The following is a 17,678-nucleotide window of genomic DNA, read 5'->3' as shown; positions in this document are numbered from 1 at the left end:
AACAGGCCCAATACGCTGACTGTCTATCACACCACACTAGATATTTGCAGAGAAGTAATCTTGAAAATTTGTCTCCACAGATGCACATAGGATTTCGTCAGACCACCAATATCAGTTGTGAGTGTCAGTCAGATGAGTCATGAGTAAAAGTGGCTTCATAAGCAGACAGTATTGATGAGATTACCCTATGATCTGCAATTAGCCAATGTTAAAATTCCAATCATCTATCTTCATCTCATTCTGAAAGATGTTGAATCTGCTGTCAATGATATGGATAGAGGCCATGTATAAGTAATGCCCACCGTATTCTTGTGTGCGGAACACCAATATGTGTAGTAATTATGTCTGTGTTGTTGAAGGGCTACTTTCTACCAACTGAATTATATTTTCTACTTCATTTGTCGATTTGCACATCTGGATGAGATACGACTGCTAGACACTGCACTAGACACTCACAATTTAGTGAAAATGTGAGTAAACACTCTTGAATCTGTTATTCTTCATCTAGGAAATCAACTCCCAAATTCCCTTCAAGCAGCAGCAGCAAAGTATCCATCCGCAAATCAATTGCAAACTAGTTAACATTAGCAGGAAAAGGTGACAGCTATGCAAAGTAACAACAATCTATCTACTTGCAACATCTTGTTACATGATGTATTTGTAAGAATAGAGGTGATTACAATGAGGAAGAAAACTATTCAGGAGGTGGAGGTGGGCGGGGGAGGGGGGGGGGGGGGCATGCGACTGTATCACACAAAGAATCCTAATAGCAAGGTGCCATGGCACACATTATTCACCGCCCTGCATTGCCCATTATGTGAAACCAGCTCTTTCCATGTGCACAAGCCAGATGTTGGCCGCCAACGAACAACGCACACAGTTGCGGCGGAAGACAGCGTTCTCAAATGGGTGCAGTGTACACCGTCAACAAATACACGAAGTGTATCCTGCACTACTAATATCCCCAACCCTCCATCTGGCACATAATACTTTAAGGACTGCATCCACAGGCAGGACGCGTCTGTAGGCAACCTTTTCCAGCCACTGGATCGATTGTTGAGGATCAGTCGCATGGCCACTATGCTCACCCAATCTGTCACCAATCAATTTTTTCCTGTGGGGGTATCTGAAGGACCTTGCATATGGCACACCTTTTACATCTTCGGACAATGTACAGGGCATGATTGCTGTGGCAACAGGATGTCTTAGACACATCAGCTATTTTGAAAGGGTCGTTCAATACAGCGTCCATGTAGGTGTGTTTCAATGCATTTGGACAAAACTTTGCAGTAGGCGTCAATTAGTAGCATATGACTAAATAAATAACTGCAACACCATCTAGTAGCCCTGAATGACTTTTGCAACCCCTGGTTCCTATATAATTACTGACCCTTGTTAGAACTCAGATCTTCATCGGTGACCCTCAATCCAAAGCCAATGGACAAGCAGCACGATTTTATATGGTGCGTATAAGTTTAATGGCAGTGATGCAGAAAACATAAATGAAGAAACATTCAGCTTGGTATTTGTGTCTGAAATACACTTTTTACTGGCAGCACTACATTCATCTCAAGTGTCCTCCGTTTGTCCTGAACTACTGAAAAAGTGGGGGAGGGGGGGGGGTGGCAACATTAATATCAACACAAAATTTACCTTTGTTCCTGACTGTCATCAGAGGTGTTCTAGTAGTTTCCACAGAATATATTATCCTTTAGTTATACACAGATACTGTCATTATGTGACACATTTACTTACTCTATGTGATTAGTCCGTAAAGATATTTCGAGATCCCTGAGAACCTGCGTAGATGTAGCATCTCCAACCATCTTTCTTTTCTAGAAGAGAATAAACAGATTTTCAGGACTAAAACCATGTATATCCCCACTTTACTGAAAGAATAAAATATCAAGACAATAATAACAAAACAATTTATTTTTTACCAGATATATAACCCCCTCTATAATAAATTACTAATGAAGAAATATACATAACGTACTAATTTTTTATATATTTCAGCATGTTACTTACACGACTGCTGCGGGATGCCTTCGGATCCAGGTATGTGCGTAACTTGTTGAGGTAGTGTGCAGGTGGATCTTTTGCATGCACTCTTTCCTGAAACAAAAAGATGTTGTAATTATTATGATTGTTCTCTGTTTACTTTGCTTTGGCAATACATCCTTCAGTTTCAAATGACAAATAATGCTGATTCCAATCCTCAAACAACAGCTGTCCGAATGATTAGTTGAACTAATGGGGCTGATGAAATCAACATAGAAAATATGAGGGTAAAGGAGGGCCTAGGCAATTGTAAAAGGAAATTAGCAGGGGGAAGACACCAGCAACATGAGGTGCCAGAGAAGGCTTCACCAAATGCTATCAGTGGTGATCACATTTTGTGTACTGGTATTCAGGAATGTGGGGAAAGGGGTAGGAAACAGTCAAAGAGGGCTCATGAAGGTGTGTGGAAACAGAGAACGGAAAATTAATTTTAATATCCCATAGACCATGAGGTCACTAGAGATGTAGCACTAGCTCAGATTAGGCAAGGATGGGGAAGGAAATTTGCTAGGCCCTTTGGAAAGGACCTACCTGAAATTTTCGGTATGCGATTTAGGAAAATCTTGGAAAACCGAAATCTGTATGACCTGATGAGGATCTGACCCACTGCCCTCCTGAATGCAAGTCCAGTGTGCTGACCACTCTCCCACTATAGTGTGACAAGGTATGTGGATGGACGATCTTAACACTATAAACCTTTGTACGGATAGGTGACAGCAAGAACAATTAAGCTCACGAGGTTGAGGATCAATTTTGTGGGAACAGGTATGGAGATACGCGCATGGCGATATTATTGGTGATAAAACCAGGCTTTGGACGAGTTTTTCCCACGTGCAATGTCCAGAGGGGTAGTAGCTGCATGCATTGGCAGGGGGGAGTGGGTGAAGGACGGGGTGAACATGAGGTGGGGGGGCTTGGGGGGGGGGGGGGGGGGATGAGACGACATGCTCCAGCACTGGACAGTCAAACTGGTCCCTGGCCACGGTTTAGTTGCAGTAATCACACAAAGCTGATGGTGTTACCACAAATAAAAGCCATACTGCAGTTGCTGTTGATCTCTCTTCAAGTCGTTGCGCGCCTCCCTCCCCGCCATAGTTTAAAAAGGGCAGTTCAATCAGGGCCCAGGATTAGGGACACCTATTTGTAGTGAGGACGAGAGCAGATCTTCGTTTACCATATGAAACCTGTCTGCCCTCATCCTCATTATGAGGCAAGTCTCTCTCTCTCTCTCTCTCTCTCTCTCTCTCTCTCTCTCTCTCTCTCATCTGCTCTTCCTATCAATCTTCGACAACTTGCTCCTCTCTTCTCGCCCCTGGAGGAACGATTGTTCCGAAAGTTAGGAAGTATACCACTTTTACTGTTATTTACATCAATCAGTAGTACTAACTTTCCGCATCCTTAAGTTAAGACACTTGCCAGTAATTGTGAAACGTTTTCTCTGGTGAAATTCTCCTTAGCAATTAATATCAAACCAGAAAACATGGAGAACTTTTTTCATTCTCATATCCAAGCTGCTGTAGTCTCTCAGTCATGCCAGAATACAAATTCATCATCCAAAATCCATGGAATATGCAAGTTACACAATTTTCTACGATAGTTAAATACAGAGATCCAATAAGTGCACCCTGACCCTTGTGTGGCAGTTCCCACAGTTGCTGAATTTGTGATACAACTCACAGATCAGTGGTTCATAACTGCCATTACGCTGAAGTGGCATTTATGTTGCATAGAGAAACAGTGATGCTGTATAGTAATACAGCATCAGATCAGAACGTGTGTAACTCGGAAATCTGCCCAAACCGTAAAAGTATTTCAGTCCCGACTCATTCAATGCTGTTTTATATGCTAATTTCTTGCACAATGCGGAACGTGCCTAACGCGGAAACGGAATGCAAATTTCAGGACTTAAGAGCTGTGCACACTCCCTACCAAGAAGTCCTCAACCCAGTCAATTTCAGTTGATAGCCCATAGGACTGTACTTTCTATATAATAAGCATGGATGTGGCACTGAATCCAATGCTTTTCAGAAATCGAAAAATACTGCATCTTTCTGACTGCCTTGATCCATAGCTTTCAGGATGTCACGAGAGGAAACCACGAGTTGGATTTCGCATGACCAGTCTTTTAGGAATCCGTGTTCACCCTCGACACTGAGTCTAGCGCCAACAATGTCGCATGCAGCTTCAATTTCTATCCCCGTGTGTTTGGCAGTGTTGCTGATTGCGAGAAATCGTACAACGTTTAGGGGAATAAATCGAGTGCGCTGCCACGCAGAGCCGCCTGCCTCCGTTGATAACGGCAGGGTGAAACAATGCCCCATACACCCGTGCCGAACGCGGTGAAGGACAGCAGGAAACCTCTGCTTCCCTCTCCTCCCAGGGGATGCCCCGTTTGACGGCTAGCGCAGCGTCTGGTGCTGGCCGAGTGCTTCCGGGAAGCTGTCTGCGTCTCCGGAACAGTAGAGGGGAGTTGCTGCGGGCAGTGGCCGTTCTATTCCTGTCCGTGACACTGCACTATGCGTCACGCAGCGCACAAGCTGCACGCACACACGTCACGTGTCAATCCTGCGCCGCGCTACCGCCCCCACCAAAAGAAAAGAAACATCTCTGGGCCAGTACTAGTGTCATATTCCAATGGTTGCCACGGAAACCTCTTCCCCAGACTACAGCAACGCGAAAATAAATACCTGTGCATTACTGCAACGGATACGCACGGAAGATGTTAACGCAGTTCTTACTTCCGATACATTCACGTGGCGGGGGCTGCCACAGGAGGAATGATCAGTTTTCAGGGACATGACAGAAACTACTATTCGAAGCACGAAAGCCTGGTAAGCACAGGCTCTAAAATGAACACTTGAAGAGCTATGAGCACTATGATTCGACACTGTGAAACATATCTCTTCTCTAGTAAGCGCTTTGCTTTCAGTAAGCTCCCTGCTTTCCGTATTTTAAGAAGTGGTAGTATGGATGAAAACAAGGAAAAAAAGGTCAATTACGTAAGGATTCTGAAGTGCATACCTTGGCCTGATCCTCCCGTGAAACACATCTTTTCTACTGAAGAACTGCTCATGGCTATTAAGGTACAGTATGCATTTTACAGCCCATGTTTACTAGACCTTTTTGCTTCGAATGATCGTTGCTGCCATGTCCCTGAATACTGACTATTCTTCTTGGGATCTAAATTTGTAAATATTGGAAAAAAATAATCATGCCCTGAGCAGATTTTCAACTTACAATAATGTACCTGAAAATAATAGATAAAAAATTCGTAATCACTTTCTTGACTCCCGTGAAGGCTATGACTCTGTCGAAAGGAAGTCATTGTTGAAATTCTCAACGAACTGAGTTTATGCAGTAAAACCGCTGCTCTAATTAAACGAACATCCATTCTAATGGGAAATTTAGAGCTTAAATTTCTAGAAGTTTTGAGACTAAGACTTGAGCGAGGCAGTGAGATGGTCTCTCCCTATGGCTCTTAAATACTATTCTAGAAAAAGTAAGGGAATGGAGAATGTCACCAGGGCAAAGCCACACCAATGAGGTCTTTTTTTTTTTTTTTTTTTTTTTTTTTTGGTTGGGTTTAAGGGCGCTCAACTGCTGAGGTCATTAGCGCCCAGTCACTGTTGTTTGAGCACATGGAATCTGGTAAAACTCAAAGGGATGGAGGGGACACCAGAAGGACCCGACAAAGATGCAGACAAAATAAGTAAAAAGATTAAATGTCCTTGGACAAGCCAGTTAAAGTTATAAAACGCAGAATACGAGCAGCTGCTCGAGCGTCATCAGCTAAAACATCCGGTAAAGTAGATGGCAGGGACAGGACAACACGAAATTGACTAAAACGGGGACACGACAATAAAACATGGCGCACTGTTAATGCCTGACCACAAGGGCACTGCGGGGCTGGGTCACCGGAGAGCAGGTAGCGGTGGCTAAACCGGCAATGCCCAATCCGCAACCTGGTCAGAAGGACCTCCTCGCGCCGAGATGGTCGGGAGGATGTTGTCCAAGCAGTTGGTAGCGGTTTAACTGCCCGGAGCTTGTTTCCTTGGAGGGATGACCAAGCATCCCACCACAACGACACAAGCCTCTTACAGACATCCCCACGAACGTCGGATGACGGGACACAATGGGAGGCTGGCCGAGGCAGGAGGACTGCAGCCTTGGCTGCAGCATCCGCAGCCTCATTCCCAGGCACTCCCACATGTCCGGGAACCCACAGAAAGCTGACAGAACCACCGTTATCAGCCAAAGAATGGAGGGACTGCTGTATCCGTTGTATCAAGGGATGGACCAGATAGGGAGCTCCAAGGCTCTGAAGAGCACTGAGTGAGTCAGAGCAGAGTACATATGATGAATGGTGGTGGCGGCGGGCATACTGAACGGCCTGATGGAGAGCAAAAAGCTCGGCCGTAAAGCTGGAACATTGGTCGAGGAGCCTGTATTTAAATGTGGCGGCCCCGACGACAAAGGCACAGCCGACACCATCGTCAGTTTTGGAGCCATCGGTGTAAATAAAGGTGTGACCGGCAAGTCGAGCACGAAGTTCGGCAAACCGTGAGCAATACATTGCAGCCGGAGTACCATCCTTCGGGAGTGAGCTGAGTTCGAGATAAATATGAACCGGAGCCTGGAGCCAAGGTGGTGTCGGGCTCTCACCCTCTCTGAAGGTGGTAGGGAGGGCAAAATCCAATTGTCGAAGCAGGCGACGGAAGCGGACTCCGGGGGGCAGCAGGGCAGACACATACAACCCGTACTGACGGTCGAGAGAATCGGCGAAGAAGGACTTGTAAGAGGGGTGGTCGGGCATAGACGACAGCCGGCAGGCATACCGACACAGCAGTACGTCGCGCCGGTAGGTCAACGGTAACTCGGCAGCTTCAGCATAAAGACTCTCGACAGGACTAGTGTAGAAGGCTCCGGTCGCAAGACGTAACCCCCGATGGTGGATGGAGTTGAGCCGGCGTAAGAGGGACGGCCGAGCGGACGAGTAGACGAAGCTCCCATAATCCAGCTTCGATCGGACTATGGACCGATACAAGCGAAGCAGGACAGTGCGATCCGCTCCCCAAGATGAACCGCTAAGAACTCTGAGGACATTAAGGGAACGTGTACAACGGGCCGCCAAATAAGAGACGTGTGGAGACCAACACAGTTTCCTGTCCAACGTGAGCCCTAGAAACTTAGTTGTGTCCACGAATGGGAGAACAACGGGACCGAGATGTAAGGATGGCGGAAGGAACGCTTTATATCGCCAAAAGTTGATACAAACCGTCTTTTCTTCAGAGAACCGGAAGCCATTTGCCACGCTCCATGAGTAGAGGCTGTCTAGAAAACGCTGAAGGCAGCGCTCCAGGAGGCATGTTCTCTGGGCACTGCAGTAGATCGCGAAGTCATCGACAAAGAGAGAGCCTGAGACATTAGGTGGAATGCAATCCATAATGGGATTGATCGCGATGGCAAAAAGGGCTACGCTCAAGACGGAGCCCTGAGGCACTCCGTTCTCCTGGAGGAAGACGTCGGACAATACGGAGCCCACACGTACCCTAAACTTTCGATCCGTTAAAAAGGAATCAATAAAAAGGGGCAGGCGACCGCGTAGGCCCCACCTGTGCATAGTGCGGAGGATACCTCCTCTCCAACAGGTGTCATAAGCCTTCTCCAAGTCGGAGAACACGGCTACCGTTTGGCGCCTTCGCAAAAAGTTGTTCATGATGAATGTCGACAAGGTCACGAGGTGGTCAACAGCGGAGCGGCGGCGACGAAAGCCGCATTGGACATTAGTAAGTAGCCGTCGAGATTCAAGAATCCAGACTAACCGAGCATTAACCATGCGCTCCATCACCTTACAGACACAGCTTGTAAGAGAAATGGGGCGGTAACTAGAAGGAAGGTGTCTATCCTTCCCGGGTTTGGGTATAGGAACAACAACGGCGTCACGCCAACGCATGGGGACTTGACCTTCGGTCCAGACGCGATTGTAGGTACGGAGAAGGAAGCTTTTGCCCGCCGGAGAAAGGTGTGCCAGCATCTGAACGTGAATGGCATCCGGCCCCGGAGCAGAGGACCGGGACAGTGCAAGCGCACGTTCGAGTTCCCGCATAGTAAAGGGGGCATTATAGGTTTCCAGATTCAGCGAGTGGAAGGAAGGTCGCCGAGCCTCTTCTGCCTCTTTCCTGGGAAGGAAGGCAGGATGGTAATGGGCGGAGCTTGAAACCTCCTCGAAAAAGCGGCCAAGGGCGTTGGCGACAGCCACCGGATCAACAAGGACCGCATTACCTGAGGTCAGGCCAGGTACCGAGGAGTGGGCCTTAATACCCGACAGCCGGCGCAGGCTACCCCAAACGACGGAAGATGGAGTAAAACTGTTAAAGGAGCCGGTGAAAGAGGCCCAACAAGCTTTTTTGCTGTCTTTGATGACTCTACGGCATTGCGCTCGGAGTCGTTTGTATTCAATACAATTCGCCAACGTAGGATGGCGTCCCTACAAGCCTCGTTCCACCAGGGGACGGAAACGCGACGTGAAGAAGTAGTACGAGGAATGGAACGTTCGGCAGCATGGATGATAACAGCCGTGAGGTATTCGACCTGACTGTCACAACTGGGAAAATCGTGGTCCGGAAAGGTCGCCAGGGATGAGTAAAGTCCCCAGTCAGCTTTCAGTATGTTCCAGCTCGAAGGACGTGGGGATGGGGTGTGGTGCAGGAGACGAACGACACAGGGGAAGTGGTCGCTCGAATAGGTGTCAGAAAGGACATACCACTCGAACCGACGGGCAAGAGTGGTAGAACATATCGAGAGGTCCAAGTGGGAGTAGGTATGAGTGGAGTCCGAGAGGAAAGTCGGGGCGCCGGTATTGAGGCAGACAAGATTGAGATGGTTGAAGACATCTGCCAAGAGTGAGCCTCTTGGACAGGATGCAGGAGAGCCCCAAAGGGGATGATGGGCATTGAAGTCGCCAAACAATAAAAACGGCGGGGGAAGCTGAACGATCAGGTGCATCATGTCAGCCCGACTAACAGCAGACGACGGTGGAGTGTAGATGGTACAAACTGAAATAGTAAAAGCGGAAAGAGTAATGCGGACAGCTATTGCTTGGAGTGGGGTGGTCAATGGGATGGGATGGTAATAGACGTCGTCCCGAATGAGCAACATAACCCCACCATGTGCTGGGACACCGTCCACAGGGGTGAGGTCATACCGCTCCGAGGTATAGTGGGTAAAGGCAATACGGTCAGTCGGGCGCAACTTGGTTTCCTGGAGTCCAAGGACGAGCGGACAGTGCAGGCGGAGGAGCAGTTGTAATTCCTCCCGATGAGATCGAATACCTCGTATGTTCCAATGAAACAACGCCATCGCTAGTCAAACAGTCGGGGGAACGAGACGGGGAAAGGGCTGGTCACCTCGACGGCCGCGGAGGGCCAGGTTGCGAGGGAACAACGCTACAACAGACGGGAGGCGGATCCGGTTCCATCGACTGGTCGCCAGCTGCGGCCGCTGTCCCTGGTTGTATAGGAGGAGCAGCATCATTTGCCGACGAAAGGCCGGCTGAGCGCCTGGCAGCAGAGCGTCCCGGCGAAACTGAGGACGGCCGGGAGCGGCGACTCACGGATGTAGCGTCAGTCGAAACGCGCCGGGGTGGAGAAGGGGATAGAGACTTCTTCTTGGAGGCCTTCTTGGAAGGCCGAGGAGGCACAGGGATGGTGGGCTGGACCCGAAGAAGGTCCTCACGCGCGGGGTCCGTTTTGGAACGCCGGACCTCGGAAGCCGGGGTCCGGAACGTGTCCCCGATGGACGCCTGAGAAGAGGATCGCTTCTCAGGTGGCGTGTGGGGAGAAGGAGGAGGAAGGATGGCCCCTGGGGCAGAGGGGGTGGGGGCCACGGGGGAGGAGGATTTGGAAGGGAGGGATTTGGGAGGCGGAGGCAGAGCCCCCTGATGGGCGGAGGAGGCGGAGGGAGGACAGGAGAGGGGTGAGGATACCGCGGAAGGAGTGGACACAACTGAGGCAAATGAAGTGGTCAATGGCACGGGATGGAGGCGGTCGTACTTCTTCCTGGCCTCAGAATAAGACAGCCGATCCAAAGTTTTGATTTCTTGTATCTTCTTCTCCTTCTGATATGCGGGGCAGTCTGAGGATCTAGGCGAGTGGACGCCAGGACAATTAACGCACCGAGGTGGTGGGGTGCATGTATGTTCCTCACGAAGAGGACGGCCACAATCGCCACAGAGGGGCTCAGCCTCACACCGTGACGACATGTGCCCAAAGCGCAAACACCTAAAACAGCGCATAGGAGGCGGAACGTAGGGTCGCACGTCACACCGGTAGCACATTACCTTTACCTTCTCTGGGAGAACGTCCCCCTCGAAGGCGAGGATAAAGGCCCCAGTGTCGATGCGACGGTCTTTGGGGCCGCGCTGGACTCGCCGGACGAAATGCACGCCTCGGCGCTCCAGGTTGGCCCTGAGCTCCTCATCAGATTGTAGCAGGAGGTCACGATGAAAAATAACCCCCTGCGTCCTATTGAGTGCCAGATGTGGGACAATGGAGACTGGGATGTCCCCTAGGCGGTCGCACGCCTGGAGCGCCGCCGACTGTGTGGCGGACGTGGTCTTGGTAAGTACGGACCCTGAACGCATCTTGCTGAGAGCCTCGATTTCCCCGAAGATGTCCTCAATGTGCTGAACAAAGAACATGGGCTTGGAGGTGGCGAATGTCCCCCCATCGGTTCGAGAACAGACCAAATAGCGGGGGAAGTACTTCGCTCCAAGCCGGCGGGCCTGTCCCTCCTCCCATGGAGTGGCCAAGGGGGAAGGGGCAGGAGAACCAGAACCAGAAACGGTACTTTTTCTTTTGAAAGACTCGGCCGCAGAGCGACCCGATACGTGGTGACGTTTCATCTGCGAAACGTCCGCCCCGATACCACCCACTCCGACCAGGGGCTCTCCCCACGGGCGCCACCCAGCCGCAGCAAGGGCCACCTGGCAGGATGACCATTGCCGGGAGTCCTGATGCCCCAAGGAGACGGGCATCTACTCCTTGGCCGACGTGGGGAGGGTGCAGCTCAGGTATCGGCAGTACGATCCCTGTGTTGTCAGGGGGCTACAACCTAGAGGGTACATGACGACCCCACCACAACGGGCTGGCTACCGTGCTGGATTTCTGGTGCCATGGAAAGTCCATCATGATCGCTGGTGCAGATGGAGACGCACTATGGGCGTAACTGGGACAACCCAAAAGGCGTTTAGGCCCAATTTGAGTAATAGTGGGTATGGTTACAACGCCGGTGCAATGCTGAGTGCCAAGGTCTGAGTGCACTTAGGACCAGTGGTACACCACGTAAGGTGTCCTTCCCCAAAAGGCTCGTACTTCTGTAGAAATTTAGAAAAATGGAGGTCAAACCCCAAGGGGGACCATCACATGGAAGGCCGAAACAGTTGAAACTCCTTTTAGTCGCCTCGTACGACAGGCAGGAATACCTCGGGCCTATTCTTACCCCGGACCCGCAGGGGGGACCAATGAGGTCATCAGGGCAAAGCACACCAATGAGGGAGTTTGATTAAGTTACAAAAGGGGCCACTTACAAAGAGACTGTGTTTGCAGACTACCTAGCTCTTCCTGCCCCCCCCCCCCCTTCCCATCCCGTAAGACTCTAATGGAAACAGTCACTAGATGGATAGAATAACTGAAAGAACAGGCTGAAAAAACAAGCTTCCAGATCTGGTTTCGGAAAGTCATATGTATGCAAACATTAAGACTGTTCCCAAGTTAATGAAAACTGTTAGTTTCCTCAGTTTCCATATTCAAACGGAAGTATATTTTCGGAAAAAGATGTCATTACAGCAAGAGTTGAGAAGATGAAAACGATGTGTACAATAAAAATATTAGTATTCCTCGGTGCTCAACTTAAACACTACTGAACAGCAATTCGTCCGGAAGTATTTTATGCAGCGGAATTTAGCTCTGAACAAAATGACGATGGAAGCATTGGGAAACAGAAAGAAAAATACTACAGAAAATTTTGGGATAGTTCAAGAGTAAACACAATACACAAGACGCCTTTATACATTCTGACAAAAAGATAGGTAAATTAAAAATGAGTAAAACATGGGACAAAGAAATTGGGAAGGACATGGTTGAAACCCAAATTATTATTGTCGTCGTCGTCTTCTTGATGCTACTCTATCCCATGCAAGCCTCTGCATCTCCGAGTAACTACTGCAACCTACACCATCCCATGTATGCTTACTGTAATTATCTCTTGGTCTCCCTCTACAATTTTTACCCCCTCCCTCAATTCCCTTTAATACTAAAATGGCGATGCTTGTCTCAAACTCGTCCTATCAACCGATCCCTTCTTTTCGTCACCTTGTGCCACAAATTTCTCTCCCCAATTCATTTAGTACCTCATTAGTTACGTGATCTACCCATCTAATCTCCGGCATTTTTCTGTAGCACCGCAGTTCAAGAGTTTATCATCTTCTTGTCTAAACACGCATCGTCTGCTGCGTTGAAGAAAAACTGGACATTATGTAGACGTGTTGAAAGGTCGCATGTACGTGTCCGTCAAATTTGTCCAGACGTTCGAGGAAGAACTCATTACCAGAAAGAGCACATGGGCGTCCGCAAAAATTTATCCAAGATGGCAAGATTCTGGAATGAATTTTTAATATAACTTTATTTGATGAAGTTGGACACTTATCATGGCCTAAGGGCTAACCCGTGTATTGACCAATGTATTGAACTTATTAAATCTTACCGAAACCAACCTCCGATTGGCCGATAAAGCTGACTCCACAACCTAGAGAACGAAGATGGTCCGGTCTACTAAACTGGCACGTTCTAGTACAGTTGTTTCGACTGGTATTCAGACTTCCTAGCTCTGTGACTGCATGTACAGCTGTGTTGCACTCCATAGAATTCGCAATTTTCCTACCTCGAAATTTTACCCTCTTCTCTTTTGTTTCCAACTATTTTACTTGATTCACACTTTGAGTAGAGGCGGGAACACAGCAAGGGGGGCAGGTCTTGTTTGCAAAAGGAGTAGAGTTAACTATGGTTATGATAAACCTGGGCAGCAAAGGACAAGGGGATTTATTTGCGGGAACTGGGGAAAGATGTCTGTCAGGTATACAATTAAAACTTGTGGTAAGTTCCTATGGGACCAAACTGCCGAGGTCATCGGTCCCTAGGGTTATATACTACTAATAGGGACAACACAAACAAACAAACACACACACACACACACACACACACACACACACACACACACACACACAAACACGAGCGCGCTCCCGAGGGAGAACTCGAACCTCCGACGTGTGGAGTCGGAAGAAAATGGTTCAAATGGCTCTGAGCACTATGGGACTTAAACATCTTAGGTCATCAGTCCCCCTAGAACTTATAACTTCCTAAATCTAACTAACCTAAGCACATCACACACATCCATGCCCGAGGCAGGATTCGAACCTGCGACCGTAGCCGTCACGCGGTTCCGGACTGAAGCGCCGAGAACCGCACGGCCACCGCGGCCGGCAAGGGAGAAGAAGATAGTGGCAATGGGAAAGAGACGGAAAAGTACTAAATACTGGAAGATACTTGTTGTGGTACAGAAAGAGCACAGGAGACAATGGCAGTGTGAGAGAAAGAGATGTTCACAGAGGCCGTGGAACGTAGTAGACAGTGACAGAACAATGCTAGGAAAAGAGTGTATAAGACAGTGCCAGCGCGTGAGGAATGAAGAAAGGGAGAAAGTGGAAGTGGGTGAGAAGCAGTGATAATGAGAGTGCGTGACAACGACAACGAATAAGGGAGAGATACTGACAGTGAGAATGAATGAATGAATGAATGAATGAAATAGTAGCAGTAAGAGGGAGCAAGAGCGAGACAAGCGACAGTAAGAGGAGATTGTCGTAGTAGGACAGGGCGAAGGAGGCGGCGGCTGAGAGTCAGGAAACAGTGACTGACAGAGAGAGAGAGAGAGAGAGAGAGAGAGAGAGAGAGAGAGAGAGAGATTATGCCAGTGAGTTGGGGTGAAACGAGTGAGTGAGAGTGTGGGTGGGTATCAGCAACTTACTGTGATGGACTGGTGGATGTGAGCGAGTTACAGTTAGGGAGGATTGTGTGAGAAAAGGTGAGCTGCACGTTACAAACAGCGCGAATATGTTCGCATGCCGAAGTTTTTGGAAGAATTTTTAAAATTGCTGAGGAAGGTAGAATGAGGCAGCTGTTACCCCACTTTTCAGTTAGTGTTTTGAACAGGGGTATATTCCCCTTTTTTGTGCTCCGATAGCAGCATTTTTCTGCTCGTTTTAACGTGGTTGTATTTGAATGGAGGTGCAGGTTGCAGGTGATGAAGTGACGTTAGGGAGATGAGCGGTGCAGAGAAAGGATGTTCGATGAATGGAGAACTGCTTCACATTCATTCATTCCCCCCCCCCCCCTCTCTCTCTCTCTCTCTCTCTCTCTCTCTCTCTCTCTCTCTCTCTCTCTCTCTCTCTCTCTCTCTCTCTCACACACACACACACACACACACACACACACACACACACACACACACACACACACACACACACACACAGAGACAGAGACAGAGACAGAGACAGAGACAGAGACAGAGAGAGAGAGAGAGAGAGAGAGAGAGAGAGACTAAAGAAGGAACGGAATGCACTTTGAGCATGATTTACGGTGTGCACTGACTGAAAGCAAACCAAATATAAAAAAAGGTTGTTCCACATAAGCAGTACCTATCATTGTTTCAGTAGTTCATGGATCAATAAAACACCTACAAAAACAATGGTTTATATTTCATCATTTTAAAAACTGAAGTGTTCACTACAAATTCTTTTTCATTCTGAAGTTCAGTTAAGGGCTCAAGTTGGTGACAGTGGGGCAAACGGCGGCAGGAGCGGAGGGAGGGGTTGGTTACTAGATAGTTTCTGATCGCACTCAGGAGTAATTGTCTCGAAAAGATTGGCATTCCAACGCCTGGTGTAGCAGCCTTCTACAGGTACACGAACGATTGTCTCGGGGAGCCCGCAATCAGGGTTCCGAGCACGATTTGACTGATTATTCCTTTTTTTCTTTTTTGCGATGTGCACAGAAATTTGGTTGCTTTTGGACGCCAACTGTATTTGAGTTGGACTGCGGTCGCTACTGTGTCCTTCGGACCGTTGTCCACGGCAACGCAATGGTATTTCCGCCAGGCGATGCACACACGGGTCGCCTTGGAACGGACGCACTTTAAATATGCGACTCGCAGAGCGTTCTTGGACAGTTAAGAGTTAACTGACGAAAGATTTGGCAGCAGGCATGACAGATTTCATTTCCTCTATGGTATTCGACAATTCTAACACAGTAACTGAATTTAAACTATTTATTGCGGCAATAGACTTCGACATTTTATTACAGGGTGTCTACATGGACAAGGAAAAATAATTCCCGGATTTTTCCCAGATTTCCCGGTTGAAAATACACTTTCTCCCGGGTGAAAATACACTTTTTCCATGTTAAGTGACAGTATACTTTTTCTCGGCACTTATCAATCCTTTTATGGTTTATGGTTTTATACACCTGTGTAGAATTTCCCGGCACTTTAGAAAATGAAACTAAGGGGAGGGGGGAAACACGTTTTGGAAAGATCTTTGATGTGCAGCAACATATGCACTGCACATTTCCGTGTTACGAAGGTATAAATTCGAATTCCACCAAACACCGCATGTTGTTTTCCAAAGCATTAAAATCGAGATTGCGACGTGCTTTTGTAAGCGAGTCACAGCTCATGTCACCTGATCTCGCCAGCTGATGACAGCATTTGACACGTATAGTCAGATCACTCTTAAGTAGCACGAACACACAAATAAGAAAAATTAATGGATTAAATTAATGTACAATTGTTGCTACAAGAAAAGCAAAGCTATCACATATAATATTGGTCTCTAAGATTAATAAGCTGCAAGAGAAGCTAAGCTTCCACGTGTATTGTTGATCTTTTTTGCGCGTCATACATCACATAAATGAGCCAGTAAATTTTTTTAATAACGACGTAAATGTCTGATCTTCTGGGCTCGAAATTCTTCGTATGGTCGTCCCCAAACAGTTGATTTTTAAATTAGAGTGAAACGCTCTGTGATTTAAGAAATTCGTCGTACACTCTCTCACATAGTTTATCTTGCATAAAAGGAAATATACTTTGAAAGTAACGCTTTTCAAAGTAATATTCGCAATATTTTTCCATGACCTGTTAGAAAGGTACGTTTCAGCAGTTGCCAGAGAGCGCCAGATAAGAGGCGTCACTGCACTTGCGCAGCTACGATGACGCAGGAAGCCCGCATGTTCGTACGTGTGAAACATTAAAAGATCTTGCATTAAAACGAATCTAATGTAAGAAACTGTCACGTCACGCTCATTGGAGGCAATTTGTTGTTAAGAAGCACTGCACAGTCTTCCTAAAGCCTTTGACACACTTTGCTGTTGGCAGACGCTTGTAAGAGCACTGTGTTTTCTTGTTGTATATGGCGCATTTTCTTTGCGACTTAAGTTTTATTTTCGTTTTTTTCTCTCGTTCATGTTTTGTTGCTGCAGTATTATTCTGCAGAAGCGGGGTACAGTAATTTTTTTTGTTAGAGTATTGGTTCTTACCAGTCAAAATCACAAAAATTTAACTGAAAACTAAAACAATGAAAAATTCCCGGGTTTTTCCCGGTTTTCTCCCGGATGAAAAAATTCCAGGGTTTTTCTCGTATCTCCCGCGTCGTAGACACCCTGTATTAAAAAAATATAATTTCAGCACATTTGTGCCACTGCCAGTGTCGTTGCAGCAACTTACTGTAGAATGTTTTGTGTTTTTAGATATACAAGCAAAAAAAACCTGTTTGGCTATACCGTATTTTTTGTTCATTACCTTCACTGCTAGTCGGTTAGATTTTTTATATGGCTTTATAGGAGGAAGAAGCGCTGGGCTGTTCAGACCCCTACTCACCTCGAGGACAGCCGTAATTAGCCTGCCATCTACCATAACACTGTTTTATGAAGGTAATCAAACACTTAACAAAAAACATTTCCAATGTAATTTGCTGCGCGAAAATTTTTTGGGATGGCTTTCTATTACTTTCCGGCGTTATCACATGTGCAGATAATTCTCCTAAGACTCAATACCACTAATAAAACTATACAAGAGCGGTGATTTTCTTAAGTCTTTAAATCCACAGCCATCCGGATAAGATGCCTGTCATCTCGACTGCTAGTGATACGAGGCCGTTGGCATCCAGCACGGCGTTCCGTATTACCTTCCTGAACCCACCGATTCCATATTCTTCTAACAGTCACTGGATCTCGACCAACGCGAGCAGCAATGTCGCGATACGATAAACCGCAATCGCGATAGGCTACAATCCGACCTTTATCAAAGCCGGAAACGTGTTGGTACGCATTTCTCCTCCTTACACGAAGCATCAGAACAACGTTTCACCAGGCAACGGCGGTCAACTGCTGTTTGTGTATGAGAGATCTGTTGGAAACTTTCCTCATGTCAGCACGTTGTAGGTGTCGCCACCGGCGCCAACCTTGTGTGAATGCGCTGAAAAGCTAATCATTTGCATATCACAGCATCATCTT

General features: G+C 47.5%; 1 protein-coding gene across 6 annotated transcripts in view; it reads right to left on the bottom strand.

The window, feature by feature from the left end:
- Positions 1-17,678, bottom strand: part of LOC126175747 (formin-like protein) — a 479,943-nt gene that overhangs the window by 120,222 nt on the left and 342,043 nt on the right. For all 6 annotated transcript variants that reach the window (XM_049922703.1, XM_049922702.1, XM_049922701.1 and 3 more), the window contains exons 3-4: positions 2,029-2,115; positions 1,756-1,835 (exon numbers count right to left, since the gene is read on the bottom strand). In XM_049922703.1, the coding sequence (XP_049778660.1) occupies positions 1,756-1,835; positions 2,029-2,115 (167 nt within the window). The remainder of the gene's footprint in view (positions 1-1,755; positions 1,836-2,028; positions 2,116-17,678) is intronic.

This window comes from Schistocerca cancellata, chromosome 3, assembly GCF_023864275.1.
Source record: "Schistocerca cancellata isolate TAMUIC-IGC-003103 chromosome 3, iqSchCanc2.1, whole genome shotgun sequence".
Lineage (NCBI taxonomy): Eukaryota > Metazoa > Arthropoda > Insecta > Orthoptera > Acrididae > Schistocerca > Schistocerca cancellata.
The sequence above is the reverse complement of the archived record's forward strand: the minus strand, read 5'-3'. Positions and strand labels throughout refer to the sequence as shown.